Source organism: Trachurus trachurus, assembly GCF_905171665.1.
Source record: "Trachurus trachurus genome assembly, chromosome: 1".
NCBI lineage: Eukaryota > Metazoa > Chordata > Actinopteri > Carangiformes > Carangidae > Trachurus > Trachurus trachurus.
In genome coordinates this window covers 25,806,223-25,824,652 of record NC_139891.1, presented here as the reverse complement: position 1 = coordinate 25,824,652, position 18,430 = coordinate 25,806,223, and the positions used below count along the sequence as shown (strand labels likewise).

General features: G+C 44.2%; 1 protein-coding gene across 1 annotated transcript in view; it reads right to left on the bottom strand.

Moving 5' to 3' along the window:
* Positions 1 to 18,430, bottom strand: part of sorbs2a (sorbin and SH3 domain containing 2a) — a 44,360-nt gene that overhangs the window by 7,949 nt on the left and 17,981 nt on the right. Inside the window, exons 5-19 of the mRNA XM_083994129.1 lie at positions 16,184 to 16,210; positions 15,913 to 16,037; positions 15,064 to 15,705; positions 14,023 to 14,430; positions 12,229 to 12,355; positions 11,675 to 11,850; positions 9,530 to 9,596; positions 8,510 to 8,560; positions 8,201 to 8,414; positions 7,418 to 7,532; positions 4,789 to 4,860; positions 3,010 to 3,066; positions 2,221 to 2,270; positions 1,160 to 1,335; positions 8 to 774 (exon numbers count right to left, since the gene is read on the bottom strand). Of these exons, the coding sequence (XP_083850255.1) occupies positions 8 to 774; positions 1,160 to 1,335; positions 2,221 to 2,270; positions 3,010 to 3,066; positions 4,789 to 4,860; positions 7,418 to 7,532; positions 8,201 to 8,414; positions 8,510 to 8,560; positions 9,530 to 9,596; positions 11,675 to 11,850; positions 12,229 to 12,355; positions 14,023 to 14,430; positions 15,064 to 15,705; positions 15,913 to 16,037; positions 16,184 to 16,210 (3,074 nt within the window). The remainder of the gene's footprint in view (positions 1 to 7; positions 775 to 1,159; positions 1,336 to 2,220; positions 2,271 to 3,009; positions 3,067 to 4,788; positions 4,861 to 7,417; positions 7,533 to 8,200; positions 8,415 to 8,509; positions 8,561 to 9,529; positions 9,597 to 11,674; positions 11,851 to 12,228; positions 12,356 to 14,022; positions 14,431 to 15,063; positions 15,706 to 15,912; positions 16,038 to 16,183; positions 16,211 to 18,430) is intronic.

Here is an 18,430-nt window from a genome sequence, read left to right as displayed (position 1 = left end):
CCTCAAGTAAAGATTCACGCCGTTTTGGAAAACAGGGCGTGCCACCGCCACCGCTGCTGGCTCGAGACGACGAGCCACCAGGAGTGGTGGTGCCTGAAGGCATCTCGCTATCGCCCAGGTTGGGCATGGATTTAGACTTCTGAATAAGGCGCTCGTATTCAGAAATGCGGTTTGGCACCATATCGCGCGGCACCTCCATACCCCAAGACGGCGTCCAGGGAGAGAGGCGATGCCGGTGCAGGTGAGGTTGGCGCTCCAGCTCTAGAATGCGTGCGCGGACCGAGCGGATGACCTCGGATGGGATGAGCTGAGCTCGGTCGATCTGGTGCATTTTGCGGTAGAGCTGGAGAAAGCCCGGTGAATCGTGCGCCCGTCGCCGGTGGAGTCTCGGCAGCGAGCGAGTGGAAGCGGATCCGGCTGAACCTGAGGGATTCCCATCGCACACCAGCGACCCGGCGCTTTCCGAGCGCGTGGCGTTGCGCCCGCCTGACCCTGAATGCCCGTCGCTGAGCAAGTCATCGCAGCTGCGTGACTTGAGCTTGGCGGGGGAGCGCGGCACCTCGTCTGCCCCGCTCCACCTCGCTGCGTCCGGCCGTTTGGTCGGCCAGCTGTTCTTACAGCAGACGGACTGCTTGGAGGAGGAGCTGCCGTCCTGGCTCTCATCCTCCTCCTCCTGGCAATGGTCGGGGTCAGAGGGGACAGGGGGCAGACAGGGGCGCTGATGAGGACCTGGGGAGGTCAAACTGTTTGAATACATGTTGCATGCGTCCCCACCTTTCAGATGTCCCACAGAGAGCAGCGTGGTGAGAGAGAAGAAGGAGGAAAGCAGGTTAAGAAATATTACCCAGCAAAAAAAAGATGGAGGAGCTGGGGAGAGGGAGAAGAAATAGAAGAGAAAATATGATGGAAAAAAGAAGATGTGGTGATTTTTCTTCTGACTTCCGCCACACCGTTCAAGGAAACTCATGACCACGGCAAAGTGACATTATAGTGTGAAGAAAACACAACAAATGACAATGTATCTTAAATTTTCTCGCAATGCGCTAAGCAAAGTCCACGTATATGACGGTCTGGGGGGAACAAGGGATGAGAGAAAAATAGACAAAAAAGAGCGAAAATATCAAGTGACTAGAAGGCACTTGTGTGTGTGTGTGTTTACCTTTGGCTCTGGAGGGTGAGGATGGTGAGGAACGAATGACAGGCTTCTTCAGGCTGCTGCTGGGTCTGTAGGCATCCACTGGTTTAGGGGAAATTACAGATCTGCTCTGTGACTGAGCGTTGACTTGGGAACTTGACGGCTCCGACTTCCGTCTCTTCCTGTAGTCGCTGGCAGCGCTGTAACAAAGTCAGAACACCATATACAGTAAATATAAAGTGTAACCGCACTGTATTTGCATTCTGCTTTGAGTCAGCTGGTTTCAGACCATTATTTGACTCCCCCCTTCCTTCTCCCTGTGCTCACATATATAGTTTTACAGTTTTTAAGTATGATTTTAAAAAGAACAGAGTGCCCTAGAGTCTGCGTCATAAGTGACATTCAGGTTTGCTGTCAAAAAATTATGAGCAAGTGAACCGTGAACTACTGCATGTACATCTACTATTTACATCTACTGCTAACAACGGCCAAGACTCTGGTTTTTCTTCAACGTCAAAAAGTCTTGGTATTATGTAAATTTAATGAAATTTTACATCTGAGTTCATCCTGCTGAAATGACGCTATTCTTAAAGGGTACAAAAGGAGTCGCCGTGACTTTAAGTGAAAAAGTCAGCGCAAACACACTGAATGTCACTTACATGAATTGCATGGCCTATTCATCACATCCCATTTCTGCCCTTTCTGTTCACCGAGGAGAATGCGACTGAATAAGCAGGCCATTGATGAAAGGGAGCAGGATGAGAAGAGGAAGAGGGGGGGTTGAGGCAAGGATAGGAGGTGAAGGGCAGAATCAATAGATGTGCTGGGTTAATTTATTCTGGCTTGCAGAGAGGGAGTTGCAAAGTAGCCTGCCTTTAGTGACAAAAGCAAATAAAGACGAACACTAATCCTTGCAAACCATCACTAATAGCAGCCACAGAGGCTATTTGCACCAGAGCCGGGGCAAGAGAGAGCACAGTTGTGATTCAGTGCTGAATCACAACAAGGGCCACTGCTGAGGAGAGAGGATGGGGGAGGGGGTGGATGGAGTTGATGCGGAGGAAAATAAAAGAAGCAGAGGTTACCTCGCCGGTCTCTCCGGAGCCTTGTCAGCAGGAGCGATGTGCAGGGATGTCTGAAATAGGGCAGACAACAAAAGAGAAAAGTGAGCTCCACACGAACAAAGACTCGGGGCAGAGCAGCTCACAATGCACAGCCTGCATGCGGTTGTTGCTGTGCTACACTCAAAACACTCCCCCAGCGTAAGGTGCGATGGATGCTGGTTCCACATGGCACACCTGACTGCGAAGAGGCCTACCGGTGCGATCGCTGAAGATAAATATCTGCTCTCTCTCTTGCTGCTCTGGAGGATGATGGCAAAGGTGATCTAGCAAAGGATGTTATGAGCCGAGCTCAGGGGGCAAAATGTTGCCCTGCAAAACCTGGCATGGATCAGCCGGAATGGGTCTTAGTGGTAAAGGATGCTCGATACCTTTTAAGGCAAAAGGTCTGCCGGAGGAATCATCAAATGCAGTCGCACAGTAATGTTGGGAAGTGAATTATGTTTTGAGCTCAAAATAAAATCTACATATTTTCTTTCTGAACAGTACAACCAGCAGATCTTCATACAAGTCCGAGCCAAAAAAAAAAATGTATGTATAAAAAAACATTTCAAAGCTTTTATGAGAAACATCACACTCATCCTGCAGTGGATGGTGGATGCCACATTGCTGCATTGGCACTACACACACACTACACTCACTTTAAGCATCTTACATTTTACTTAACAGCATAAAGTTTGCTTTCTACGATTGGTTAGAAATTGTGAGATTAAAAAAAAAACACCACTGTGACACTCATGAATGTGAGATTACCTCGATGCGCTGGCGAGCGGAGATGTCTGGATTATAATCCAGCCGTTTTTTAGGAGGCTTGAGCCCCAAGCAGCGGTAGTGAGCAGGAAGAGGAGGAGGAGAGGAGGAGGAGGAGGAGGAGGAGGAAGGTGAAGATGAGGTGAAGGAGGAGAAGCAGTGGTGACATCATGGGGGAGAAACCAAAAAAAACAAACAAACAAACAAACAAGAAACATGTGGAGAGAGTGACACCCGTTAGAGAATCTCAGTCACCAGAGATGGACTAGTTCACAAAGTCTGCACATGTGAATGCAGGTACAATGCACACATGTGCACACAATCTACACACTTTTCACTTACAAGCACAAGCACACACCTGCACATCAACACACTCGTTCGTACGCACAATCTAACACCTTCGGTCAATGTTTTATTTCTAGGCAAAACTCTACAAATCAAAATCATACTATGGGGAGACAAAGCCAAAAATAACTATCCTACTACATTACCCTTTATATCACACACACTCTCACACACACACATTAATGTGCTCGTGTACCACACACACATGCAGAGTGTGACAGCAAGCTGTAAAGCAGGAAGCCCAGTGAAGCACAAGCTGCGGTGTTGTGTTTATTTGAGAGTGCAGTGAGTTGCACTGTCAAACGCTGTGATTTAGTGCTGCTTTACTAGTGCACATAAACTATTGTTCACTCGGACAAAATGTGTGACTTGTCACCTCAATAAACACTCACACGCTGAACATACTGTGAGATTCGGTCCCTGCTGGACCGAGCAGTGCATGGAGGGAAACCGTCTACACTCTAAAGGCTTATTCCGTGCTGTGAAACATTCAGAATATTGCAGGTAGAAACCTCAACGCGCGGCCCGACATGACTCCAGAGGACACGGAGCCATGTCAGCTCCACATGTGACATTTGCACCTGAACATTTCGAATAAGCCCAGTCATCACCTCGTGTCATGCTCTGGCATGGACGGAGGCGAATCCTCATGACACATTGTAAATCAGTCAGTGTTGGGGTAATTTGATGCCAGATCTTCGGCTAGAGGCAATCCCTGCCCTGAGCCACCAGGACGCTATTACCACCTGCATCCAGCAGAGGGCACTAAGGGCATTTGGCTTGTGTGTACACAGAGCATTCCTCTATAGTAAAGGTAAACAAAATACTAGCAGTAATGAATAAATCACAGGATAATAAACAGGCTGAATAAAAAGCTGATTATTTAATACACATGTTAGCATGTGCACGAGATGCTGAAGAGACTTAGATTGCTCAGCAGAACAAAAGGACAATATTTAATCAATATAAGACTCATCCTTCTTCATATATATCAATGTTGACTGACTGACTGGTTGGTCAGTGCGGTTCTACCAGACATAAATGAGGTCCTTTAAGCATCTGGAGCACACTGCTTCTTAACCTACTTCCCCTGATAATTTGATTTTTGCAATAAATGAACCAACTCAAATAAAAATGTTGAGGTTTGTGTGTAAAAACTTTTTCAGTGCCTGCCTGCCTGCTAGCCACCAGACCAAAAAACCCAGCAACGCAAAGACATAACACAGCCTGTCACAAGGGTGGGGGAGTAGGGGAGGGGTAGTCACAGCACCCAACAAGTACCACATGCCCAAACAACTAGCCCCACCCGGTCTATTGGTGGAGACACGTTAAAAAAATAAAAATAAAAATAAAAAAGAATCATGGGTGGGGTGGACCAAGTGGGTGTATGCCTATGGCAGGATTGTGGTTGAGGGAGAAGCTATGGCCCTGACTTACCGGCCGCCCAAACTCCAGCTCGGAAAAGAACTTATACCAAGGCTCGTTCTCTAAATCTATGTCATCATAGGTCTGGGAAAAGCACAACAGTGACAGAGAGAGGAGGCAGAAGAAAAGACAGAAAGAAAGCAAGTGTGGAAAGAAGTCACACACAAAGAGAGACATGGACCTCATGGTTAGGAATGGGCAAAGGTGGCACAGGGAGATGGGCACAGGATGAACCAGGATGAAGATTTTTCCACTGGCTAATGGGGAGAAAAAAGTGATGATGCAAAAACCCATTTACTGCTGACAGATACTAATGAGAGGCTCTGATTGGATGGCGGCCTGTGTGCCATAGTGCCGTGTTATCACAAAGAAATTAAAATTGCATAAGCCCAATAATCTAATATGCACTGACACTTGCCACTCTAGGCAATTGAAGAGGCAGATAATTTAAGCATCTTGGCTCTTTTGAATTGATGCTCATTAATTTCAGTTGCATTAAAAAAAAAGACAAGGCTGCAAATCCCTGGGACAGTATCCCATTACTGCTGCCCAGGACAGGTAAGAGAGAATTAAAATCAGCATGCTACTTTGATCATTATATATTTAACACCAAACTTTATCACCTACACCTCAGTGCAGGCTCAGTGGATGGCACAGTAAATCCTGTATTCCACACCCACAGTGAAAGGCTTTTTTTTTCCACCAGAAGAGCTCATTACACTGAAGAAGAGGAAGGAAGCACATATTACAGAACTGTTAGGAAAAGACGTAAGGGAGGACTAATATGGCGTCAGGTTTCACTTCTGCACTGGTGCGAGCAGGATGGTATCATAGTCAAATATTTTCTTTATCATAACACAGAGTTATGCAGACAGCGTTGTTGCTTTTTTATCTGTTGTGAGTCCTGACTGTCTGTTGGCTCCTGGGGAAACATGTGAAACGTCAAGTAAAGAGAGCATCATAAATCACTAACCAGTTCATATTTCTAAATAAGAATATTTCTGTTTTTTTTTTTTTTTTTTAACTCCTAAATCCACATCAAGTCTCATAAGGGCAGACGTGCAAATATTTCCCTTGGAGTTAAGAACTGATATGATAAGGCATCCAAATACCCTGCAGTCAATTTTAGACAAATTGCTTTGAGGGAAGCAGAAGTTCATCTCTGTTGATGTCATATGAGGGATTTCAACACTCAGCTTTCTTTGTAACCAACACAGAGGACACTTGCATATCAAATCAACCTGCAATAAACTGTATTTACATACATACATACAGAAACAGGCAGGTAAGCCAAAACACCGGCTCCCGCTGTGCAACGAGTTAATCATCTACTCGATTCTTGTTTAAACTTCGACTAAGCCATTTGTTACCATTTGCACACTTTAGCGTGCAGAGTTTTCTTCGTGCTCTCTTATTTTAACTGGAGAGATGATGCAGTGCTTTACTACTCTGTCTGCTCTTTCTAACCCCAACCCCACACAGACAGAATTTTTCATGCCAAATGAAACACTGCCAGGAGCTGTTATGTAGGTGTTTTTTGGTGCTACATCTCTCTCGCTAAAAAGAGAATTCAGCTTTGAGGCAAATGAGTCACCCTCTAAAAAAAAAAAAAAAAAAAAAGAGGCCTTGAGCATTGACTGCCAGTCACATGATTGCTGTGTAGGCACCAACAGTAAAGAAACACGGTGTCGGTTATTTCCTATATGGCTTATAATTGCCATTTTGGACAGCAACATCTTTTTTTTTTTTTTTTTACCTTGGAGAGTGGGGAAAAAAACACAACATACATCAGAAATCTCAGACAGCAGATTAGCCCGCGTGGGTTCACTTCTACTTCCTACAGTTTCCTCCTTTTATTGCCTCTGTCTATCAGGCTCTGACTCATGCGTTATTGCCCTGAGAGCACTCGCTGCAGTCATCACATTAAACATCTGTGAGACCTTTACAAAAAGCTTTTCTTTTCACTCTAGAACGCATTCTCCATTATGCCATCCTTCTCTCTCAGATGCCTCATGTCTATTATTTCTAACCCTCCCCTCTTCACAGTAATTATCTCTGCTGTCTGCTTTGCCACTCATCGAGTACACCGAGTGAACAGCGAGTACAGTACAGTCACTGGAGGATGCGGCAGCAGGAACATTTCCTTTTTAAATGCCCACATGGTCTCTGACAGAAACTAGTCCACACAAAAAATGTATTCATATCTACAAAGACTATAATAACTAGTTAGGAAGGGAAATGAGTTTCTCTTCTCAATCATTTGTATCTCAATAGTGTCAAGTTGTTTAATGTGTTATTGTTCTTTTCTCTAGCTCCTTTTGACTTTTCCTTTGAAATCTTACTTCCAAAAAAAAAAAAAAGGTACAGAATCATTTCACTGTCACGGTAATTTCAATATTCCTTCAAGATGTTTGTGTGAAACCAGCAAGGGAAGCTGGTATCACGGCTGCCGAGTGTTATATAAAATCATTTTTACAGCCTGAGCTGAGTACAGATTTAGTTCCTGCAGGCCTCACAGGTTAATCAAACATGAAGGAAGGCAGTAAAGTGATAATGACCAGCAATCTGTCACTGTATTCTGACAGCGAAATATCAGAATCTATTATAATTAGGTACAAGAGCATATTTTAAGAATACTCACTGGTCTTTCATGCTCCAGAATAGAGGACTTCCCGGGCTCGTATTCAAAAATACTCTTGGGCTCCGCGCGGTACTTTCGTGTATCCACTTTCCTGTCAGGAGGACCCCATTCATTCCTGGTGCAGGAAAAAACAAAACACATATCAGACACAATTTTTGTTGAATACTTATTTTGAATAAACCCCAAAAAGGAATACACAATAGGTGTTTTCATAGACTAACAAAAGGCATTTGACACCAGTGACAACCAATCCTCAGGGGCATAGCATATTCATGGCTAAACAAAATATCTAGATAATAGACAACAATAACTAAATGATGAAAAATCTAACTTGTTGAGGGTTACATGTGGGGTCCCACAAGGTTCTGTGCTGGGTCCAAAGTTACTTATTACTGTATACATTAATGATATCTGTAATGTGTCCAAGCTATTACATTTTGTTTTGTTTGCTGATGACACACATTTATTTTGCTCTGGTAAAGATCTGAGGCACCTTCTGGACATAGTGGAGAAAGAACTTGGGGTCATAAAAAGATGGTTTGACATTAATAAACTGTTAATAAACTAAATATTAAGTTAAGTTAAATATATAATATTTGGATACTGCTAAAATTTAAATCAAATTTAAATCAAACACAAACTGTGGTAGATAATATTGAAAAAGAAAGAGTTAATGTACATTTCTTTGAGATATTACAGATGACAAACTAAGCTGGAAACCACATCATTTTGTGTTGATTGATTGACGACATATAATAATTAAAAAAAGAGAGTTCTCCCTACATGTCTGGGGAGTCTTTGTCCCGGTCGCTATCTCTGGCCCTCAGCTGCAGGAGGGATGGCATGGGCGGAGGCGGTGGAGGTACAGGGGATGGGGACGGCTCCCGAGGCCCCAGGTGCCCTCCGTTGTCCGAGGGGCTCTTGGACAGCGGCCTGTACGTGTGTGTGCGGGGAGGTGGGTGGGCCATGGTGGCGGTGGATGACAGGCTGTAGTCGTCTGTTGTGGGACAGGACAGAGAAGTAATAAGCCAAAGAAGGGGACGGATGGATTCAGGAGGAAATGACTCGTGTTAGACATGAAGCCGGTCTCACCGTTGTTAATGACAGCATATGTTGCATTGTATGTATCAGAGTAGTCGTCATCTGTGGAGGAAAGGAAATACAACCTGATTGGGATACATGCACAGACACAGTGTTGAGGTGTAAGTGTGTAGTCTCCTCCTCAGCAGCTTCAGTCAGCTGAAATACAGTCAGTTACAAAGTAATTTCCAATAGTGGCCATTTTTCACAGAGGAAAGTATCAAAAGCACCCGAGCAGCACAATCCACCTCCCTCTGTTCATGTACAACAAGCTCAGCTGCTTTCCAACAACTGTTATGTCTTTCTGTCTTTTTAGGGAGGGAAACGGTACCACACAACAGCAGCATCTCAATCTGACCAAAGCTGCTGTTTTCTGCAAACAAAGAAGCTGTACACAAGTTTTCAGAAAGATATTTCAGTACTATAATAGAAGACACTCAAAGGACAGAGAGATTGTGTTGTGTGGGACGGGAGCATTGCTTAGTACAGTAAATCCACAAGAAGATGTGAATATTCAAAGAGTTTCGGGAATTCTGAGACACATCAAATAGACCATCACGAGCCTGCGGATGTTTTTGAGGCTCACATCATCATGAAATAGCTTCTGTATATGTATGTGTGTCTAAGTGTGTGTGTGTGTGTGTGTGTGTGCTGCAGTAGAAACAGCCTGAGCAGCTTAGAACAAACAAGCCTTGTACCGACTATGTGATTCTGTCAAGGCCACAAAATTAGAGCAGATTTCCCAGGACAGCTCTGTGTCTATTAGAGGTTTCTCTCAATTACCTCCTCCTCTCCAGACTCTCTTGCTCGCATCTAATGAGTTCTGGCTCTGAGGTTCTTCGAGGTCTTTCAGTATAACAAGAACCGCTTTGCTAAAACCCACAGAAATACACACAGATACACACACACACACATACACGCGCGCGCGTACTAGCAGCATGCATGCATGACCAATTCGCCTCATAATGCGACAATCAAATCACAACAAACAACGAGCTGCTGCTGCTCGGCACTGATACGGCGCAGACTTACCTGCTTTGTGAACCTTGTGGATCTGTTTGAACATAGTTTTATACCAATCCTTAGGCCTGTCCACCGTCTGCGGAGAGAGAAAAGATCGTAAAGATTTAAGTGCCGTGAAATGCTGCGTGCAACTGGATAACTTAAGTTAGGAACTGGCAAGTGCTCCCACTGTTTTATACGAAACAACAACAGAGCAGAGGAAAACACACCCTCAGCCTTTTTTCACATCAAGAGATTTAAACTGAGAACTAGATGAATTATTGATGAAAAAATAACCTGTATAACATTCTGTATAATATATTGTCTACATACATTGTTCATCAAGCTTGTTCAGTTAAATACTTAAAGATGACATGAGAAAGGACATTTGTTGGTATTCATTTAGCATAAAAACATTCAAGAATCATTGGCATCACAAGTGTGCAAGGTGGATTCACATTCTAGTAAAATAAAGTTTTAATCCTGTGTTGTTGTTTTACACATTCATCTCTTGCCTTATGCTAAATATAGGCATGCTGAAAAACTAAGTCATTTAGTCTTTATATCAATCAATATATTTCCTCTTTTCTGTTGTGAAACTAGAAAACGTTTTCAAAGAAACTATTTCAGCTTCTGGGATGTTCATATAAATGTACCCACTCAACCTCACTCAACATATAAAACCACATTTAACTGTTAACTCAAGGACTGTAGTAACAGGGAAAACCATTTTATAGTAGGATTTGTGTTAAAATGAAACACAAGAATGGATGATGGGGGTCAAATTTGTTTATCTCTTCCTCCTCCTCCTTGTTAGGGGATCGAACAGTGCAGGTGAAGCAGGTGTGGGTGGAGGTCCCGTCAGGTCCATATCTTTCTATTTCTTCTACCTGTTTATCCATTTCTTCTCATTCATGCATGCTCATGAGAGACACAAAAAAGGCAATAGCTTGGTTTTAAATCCCTCTCCTGATGATGCCTCAACGTCAATTTTGTTTCCTTGACTTCAGACAGAAAATCAGATGTTAGTTTTGTTCGGCCTTTTTAATCATTTACATGTTTTTATACTCTAGTCTACAGTGAGTTTGACATTTTCACTGCTTCCCAGCAACAAAGAAAGTTTTCTCATCGTTCTCAAAATTTGAATATTGCCTATTCAGCTTTTGAACATACTCGGTCTATAAATCACTGTAATATCCAAACATCTGGCCGTCATAGCTCTGGAAAAACACAACAATACTATCAGTCACTTGTTCAGCTTCTACACCGCATCCATTGTGCGAATGTGTGTGGCGTTTGAGTGTGCTTATTTTCAGAAATCAATTCAGCAGATTTGGTTTCATAGCGTAGACGAAGCCGTGTTGTTGCAACAAAAAAAAAAAAAGGGAGCTCGGGTGCTGTGCCTGGAAAATCCTGGAGAAACCCTGGAATGTGCGTCTTTGTGTATACAGTATAGATCTAATAGCCACTTCAAAAAAGAGCTATCAAATGGCAAAGAGACTTAATCCGCTCTTTATTCAGTAGCACTAAACAGTGTCTGGATTCTGGTCAGAGAGGAGGTATTTTGCCTCCACAGTGGAGTGTGTGTGACTGTGCATGAAGCACTGGCACAGTCCAATTACCACTTCACTCTCCACGGTTACCAAACAGAGTGGCCACAAAAATGTTTGTCTGCTCACAATAAGGAGCATCTGTTTTTATCCTTTCCTGCCTTTCTTCCCCCCTTTCACCTTTTCGCTTTGCTTTTATTGCCTATCCCTCATTCTTCCTGCTTCATCCTGTAGTTCAGAGCGTCAGCCTTTAAATGCCGCTCGACAAGAAATGGATAACCGTGTGAAGTGTTAATACACAAACAGCCTTAACAGAGATAACACACAGACACACACGCTTTGACAAGTAGGCATCAAGGACCTTGCAGTAGGAGAGCAAAGACCTTGTCCGAGCTCATCTTTATAACTAGCACACGGAGGAGGAGAGAGTAAAAGATATACTGAGAGTGCGAGTGAGAGAAAGGGCTTTTAATATGGGCTCAAAAGCTGCTGACAGCAGAGAGTAATCCCCTTTCATGAGCCTGGTCACATATCAAGACAACGGTAATGGGTCCAAAGACATCCCTCTGCCCCAAAGCAGCGCCTACCAGAGTCAGTTTTAGTTGAAGTGTGTGTTTGACCTCACCGTGCGGATGGCGATGGGGATGCCAGACTCGTCCACGGGGCCGATGCCTTCGTAATGAGGAGCTTTAATGACAGAGACCTTCTTTTCCTCTTCTGAGAAGCGGGCGATGGGCACGGTGCTGCAAACGCTGGTGTGGCCCGACACCACAGATTCTCTGGTGACACACTCGCTGCCTTCTAGATACATAAGTGAAGAGGAGAGACAAACAGAGATGATTTAATTCTGTCTTTTGCTAATGGATATGGGTAAATCTCACATAGCGTGCGACTGTAAATACCATCTGCTCTCTAAAAACCTCTAAACTCCTAAATTAATAGGGATCAATGATGATAGAATAAGATTTGACAAAATCATTTCAAAGCTAACACTGCGAGTTTAATTAACAAATATTCCTTGCGTGCCGCTTCATAAGATTTACACATTCTTGAAATTCTGAGCACTTCATTCACTGGTGATTTGCAATGTAGTGTTATCACTTCCCTAATCATGCATTTGTATGATGTGAAGCATCTCTTACAGTATGGGCGAGAAGAGACAAAAGGAGAGTGACTCACCCGAGCTCCTGCTCTGTCTCGGGAGCCCAGTGTGGAGTGAGGCGGGGGGAGGAGGATAAGACGGGGGAGAGGGGGGTCTCTGTGGATGGCTGGTGCTTCCATTCATAGCGTGAGAGAGGACCTGACCCTAAGAGTGACCCACAAGCAAGAAACAAGAGGCCGTAAGACTACCAATCACAACTGGCAGCAGAGTGTACAATAGTGCACAATTGTTGATTGTTCTCTAAAAAAAACTGAGTGTAAATGTAAAAAGAAATATTAGTCATCTTATTGCTACAAACATGGGTAGCAATAAGACGGTAGAAGAGCCAGGTCTGATATTGGAGTGGGTTTACGTGTAGACAGATACTGCATCTGATGTGATTCATAGGAAGGAGTTAGTTAGGGGGGGGGGGGGGGGGGACTTGTTGAATCACTTTGCTATAAAAACGGAACAACAGAGATTAAAACAGGAACAGTAAAACATGGACAACTTTCATATTCAGATACATTTCATTATAAATTAGTTGGAACATAAACAAGACAGCAAGCAGGGCGTAGTTATAATGGGAGGCTCTGCTGGAGATATGCGCTTCCATTCAACATGACACAGGGACATGTGATTTCATCTGGATAAAAACAGATTTTCATTTTCAAGGCCTCCGTGTTCAGATCAAAGATTCAAGACGGCACAAAAAAAAACAAACGCAGTCACTTCAAAACTGATCAACTCATGATAAAGCAACGGACTATTTCTGACTTTAGTGCTTGAACATAGAGGAATAACAGCTAACAAGCTGAGGAGTTGAAGATGAAGACCAAAGAACGCACTATAGTGTAAGATCTCTGAATCACTGGCTCACTCTTAAATTCAACTGAACATTTCCAAAGTCTGCTCGCTTGTGTGTGACACATGCCGAAATAGCAACGAGAGCAATCAACACATCTGTAGGTGGGACTGAGGTCGAGAAAGGAAACTGTGGTGGAACGACACGCACATAAAAAGCACTTTCTCACTTCACCACATGGATGAAAGGCTGAAGCTGAAGAAGAGGTTTGGCTTGACGGCTGCGAGCCTTGGAGTGAACAGTGACAACGCAACGCGACTTTGATTGACGTGACAGACACCCAGCTAATTACCTGGCTAAGAAGGAGACTAAGTCAGACTAAATCGTGCAGTCCCGACAAAAACATAAATTCAGTTTCAATGCCAGTCTTGTATAACTGGGAAGACAAGTTGCACATGCACGCTGATACCACATTTATTGTCAGACTTCTATACAGTACGTCTACACTCGGGGCATTATGATACAGTATGATATGACAGGAAACATAATGGGTTCAGCCTCCAACTCCCAGTGGACAGGTCCATGTCTTTCACGATGGCAACAACTAGAGGCCAACAACTTCCAAAAAGGCCACTTCACCCTGCTGCAACCTCTCTGCAAAAATTTCTTGTCATGAATTTTTGATATGAACCGGCCTCAAGAGACGGTGTAATTGCACCGGACTGCGGAATAGGCATAACAAAGAGAGACATAGACAAGCACAAACAGACACGGAGCTCTGATGAGTACAGACAGATCGACATGAATAAAGAGGATATAGTGAGGCTGAATTTAACTGTGGTTGTGGATAGGAAGGTTGAAGTTGATGGTTAGTGGAAGGTAAGACTTGGTAGTAATCACACTTCAGCCATCCAGGTTTGGTTCAGCCATCCAAGGTCAGTTGGGGAGAGGAGGGAGGGGACCATTTGTTTTTTTTGTTTTTTTGGTAATGATGTGTGTTACAGCGGTGACTTGTTGCGATAATTACGTTAGTGACAGTGGCTGCTGCAGCGGTGGAGGCCGCAGAAGTTGTTAGCACATCGTCAGGGCCGGCAGTGGATGTGTAGGTAGAAACGTGGCTGAGGGTGGGCGACGGCGTGGGTGAGGCGCCAGGCGACGAGTCCAGACCGATCTGCAGCTCGTCCAGCAGACCCGCCGTGGAGGACGAGTAGTGGCTGAGAGCGGACACCGTCACCGGGGAGGGTGAGGGCGACGCGCAGCCGCCGAAGCTTGCGCCGCTGAACGTGGCGAAGCTCGGCCCGCTCACGCTGGGAACATACGGGGTGGGTGTGGGTGATAGGGTCTTGGGCATTAAGCCTGACAGACAGTCGAGTGACTCTGAGCTGCGGCTGCGGTAGCGGGAGCGCTGTGCCGAGGGGTCGGGGGACGAATGCCCCTGGTGTTGGAGGGGAGAGGGAGTTGATTGGAAGAGAAGGAAAGGAGGAGAGCTCTTAGTGATATCATTCATTAGCCACATTGTCACAAAGGATGTGTGGATGCAACACGTGAGCCTGACACAAGGTGAAGTGCTGTCGGGGGGGGGGGAAACCAGGTGTCATGAGTCTGTGGCATCGTCTTCTCAAAAAAAAGATAATCGCTGTGAATTGAAGATGCTCTGTTAGTTCAAACTCTGTGGATGGCAGCAAATTATACAGACAGAAACACTGGTATACATTAAATGAAACCGTTATGACACATACACATTCACACATACATGTACGGTATGTAGAATGAATCCCAGTTAGTTTGGTTGGATGCATGGCAGCACCAAGATTAAACAATCTAACACACACAAGCAGAACATGACGTGCACCAAAAACACCCATGTCTCTTCTCCAAGAAACATCTGGAGCAGAAGAACCTCTGTTCTCTCGATCTAGCACATCCTGGCTGCATTTAGTTAAGCATAAAGCTATTTGCATTGCAGTCGGTGTGTCACCAAGAGAAAAAAAAACAAAAAAAAAACAGTGATGTTGTCTTATTACAACCTTACAGTGCACACACAGTCATTGCTCCTTCAGTTATGTACCAACAGTTCTGCAGGGGATGGTCTCGGTGGAATTGCGGGAGGAGCCTTTGACGTCTCCACCTGGGCTGCAGCTGGACGCAGGCTCTGGTTTGGGGTTTGATCTGGGACCTTGAGCGCTGCTGCAGGATTTGGAAGTTGAGGCTCTGGATTTTTCTGATTCTCTGGGCTCAGGTGGACAGAAAGCGAGGCTGTCTGCGTTGACAGGTGCGAGAGAGTGCGACCCTTCTGTGGGGGCGGGAAAGCGGGTGGAGGGGAGGAGCTTGTGGTCTGGCTCTTAGGTTGGGGATCAAGGTAGGAGTTGAGGTGATCAGGAGGGTCAGGGATGGTGACGGGGGTTATTTTGAGGGAAGACACTTTGCGCCCCTGAGCCTGGTCATTAGTGGTGGCCGATGCACTACAGTTGCTGATATCGTTTGAAACGGTGTGCTCTTGGACTGTGTTTGCACTGGTCTCTGAGTAGGAGTAAGAAGATGTGCTATTAATAGTGTAGGACTCTTTTAAAAATGCCCTCTCTTTCTGAGTGAACGTTAGCATTCCAGCGCCAGAGTCGTTAGCCAGGGCTACGAGGGAGCTATAGTCTGGTGGGTTAGCGCCAGTGGGTGAGAACTGGAAACTGTCCCTTCTAGGGGGGGGCAGCGGCACGTGATTGGTATCCTTTTTTTTGCCAATTAGAAAGCAGCAGCCAAGACAAGTTCAAACAACATTGACAAAGAAATCATCAGTAAAAAAGCTTGATACAAATCATCAAGTATCAATGACTCTTTATCACAAAACATGGTTGTTTCTGTAAGTGGTAAAAAAAAAAAAAAAAAAGCATTAACATGTGTCATAGTGCATGAGACATTTCACCTGGGTTGGTGACTTCTTGTCCTGCAGGTTGGGTCTGACGCTGCGGAAGCCTTTGGCAGCAAGAGACGAGTTGCTGGCGTCTCCATTCTTAAGGCCATCTGTTGCACTGCGGGACCGCCAAGAATCTGAAGATGATTTTAATCTAATTAACATCAGCCACCACAGTGTGTTTGATTAACTTTTATGGCCTCCTATGGGGTGTATCACAGACTCTATTGTCATGTGCTATCTATGTCAACAGTCACCACGGAAAAAAGGCACAGGAACTTACCCAAGTCTGACGAGTGAGAATCACTCCCTGAGGAACGAGAGAACACACAGCAAAAATAAGCAAAGTGAGTGGATGTGTGGTCATATTTATCCGTGCAAATGTCAACACTACAAAGCAGGATTACATCTCAAGAAGTTACACAATATCCTGTCACTCCAAAAAATGCTTATGAGAATGTTTAGTTTGACAAACACAAGGACTCAATAATGGGAATTAAGGAGCAGACACATCTGAGAGGACAGACTGAAGAGGGAAAGCACAGGACTGACACAACAGTTTTTAAGGATCGGATGTTTTATCCTGAACTGATGCACAACATCTCCAGCTGGTGTAACATGATAGCATCCACAAATACTTTGGTTAGAAGTCCAACAACAACTTGATCTTGTAACAATCTAGCATTCACTAAAAACTACTGTGTTGCTTCGGCAGTTTTTACAACAACAACTCTAATCATCTCAAGTGCTCCTGTCAAGTTTCTAGGATGGAAAACAACACTAATGCTTCTAATAAACTGACAACAGCAGTACTAGAGTAGGCATACTGCAGTTGACAACTGGCTCCATTATTATTATAAGCGCTGACTGCTTTCCATGCAAACTGCTTGATGAAACATGACTTCACTCCCATGACGGAGACAGGATGTGATTATTAAACATGACAATTAATATCAGCACAGCAGAACAATTACTGTGCATTCTTGAGGGGTTTGGCTATCTGTTTTTTGTTTTTTGCTGAAGAAGAACAAACCCACCTCTGTCACTGAATCCTCATGGTTGGTTTGGTTGGCTAAAACACAGACACAATAATATGCCCCGAAACCTCCAGCAGGGTTCCCACACCTTTTAAAGACATCAATTTCAAGGCCCAGTTCTTGGAAAGACACAGATCTGACAATTTTTATAATATGGACTGGCAAGCCATCACTTAGCTTGTCGTAACATTAAGGTAAAAACTATCTCAAAAAAACTTACAGATTTAATTTTGCACAGAATTTCTAAATCAAAATACTTTCCTTGACCTATGTCCATTTGTGTCAAGTTTTAAAAACTTTTTTTTTTTCTCAAATACACAAACATTTTAAAGGAGACATATTATGTCCCCTTTCCACAAATTAAAATAGTTCCCCGGTGTCTTAAAGGCATGTCTGTGACATGCTTTGGTCAAAATACCCAAGGACCAAACATCACAGCTCTCTTTCATCCTCTCAAAACAGCCCTGTTCAGAACGACTGGTTTCAGTGCCTGTCCCTTTAAATGCAAATTAACAACTGCTTGCCCGCCCCTCCTACCGGTCCCAGGTAGGGGTGGTATTATGCAAATCCGAGTCCTAGTTACATCACTGGAAGACAACTGAGGGAACAGCTCGTAAAACCATGGACATTTTGGGGGCCAAAAGGCAAGACAAACACCCAAATATATGTTAAAGAGCCTTCAAAAAGTGATATTTCCATAATATGTCCCTTTAAGGATATCAAGGAATGGTGGGAACCTTGCTTCAGTTCTTTAGTCTACAGTGTTGGGTCCTCTAAGCTCCTAACTGTGTTCTACTGTACGTGAGAGCAGCTCATCAGCTTTCAGGCGGTGCCCTCTTGTTGTAAAAAGGAAGCTGACAGTGCCAGGATGCCTACAAGGGTGCAGCTGTTAACCTGGGTGCTGACAAGGTGCAGGCACAGCAGCAGGAAAGGAAAAAGCAGCTGGGTACAGCTACCACTGGAAGCCCAAAAATTATAGTAAACTGAGCACTGCAAAAAGCTTGTTGGTTATTAATCTTGATTTCATTTATAATTTCAAATCATTTGTGAAAAGAACGAGGATGAAGGAGCTCATACATGCTGCAGCTCTACAGCGGCTATGCTTGGGAAAATCTGAACCACTGATCAGAAGGAATCAAGCAGAGCGCTGCCATTCTAGTGAATGCACAAGCCCATCCAAGTATATTTCCGTGTCTCTGAAACCTTAGGGTCAAGGGAGCTGTGTTACATCTGACCAATCAATCCTGACAGGGGGAGAAACAGTCACAGAACAAAAAGGAAACAGAGCCAGGAAAAACAGTGACTAAAAACACTTAAGCAACAGGAAACGGAGAATAAACTGCAGATGAAGGGGGGAGATGATGGTAAGAAGCAGAGTGAGAGCATGACATATGAGAGCTGTCAGAGGGAAGGAAGATTAGCATCAACAACCAGTGGGTATGGTACGACTTATGACTGATTTAGGAAGCAAAACAAGCTCAAGACGGAAGAGG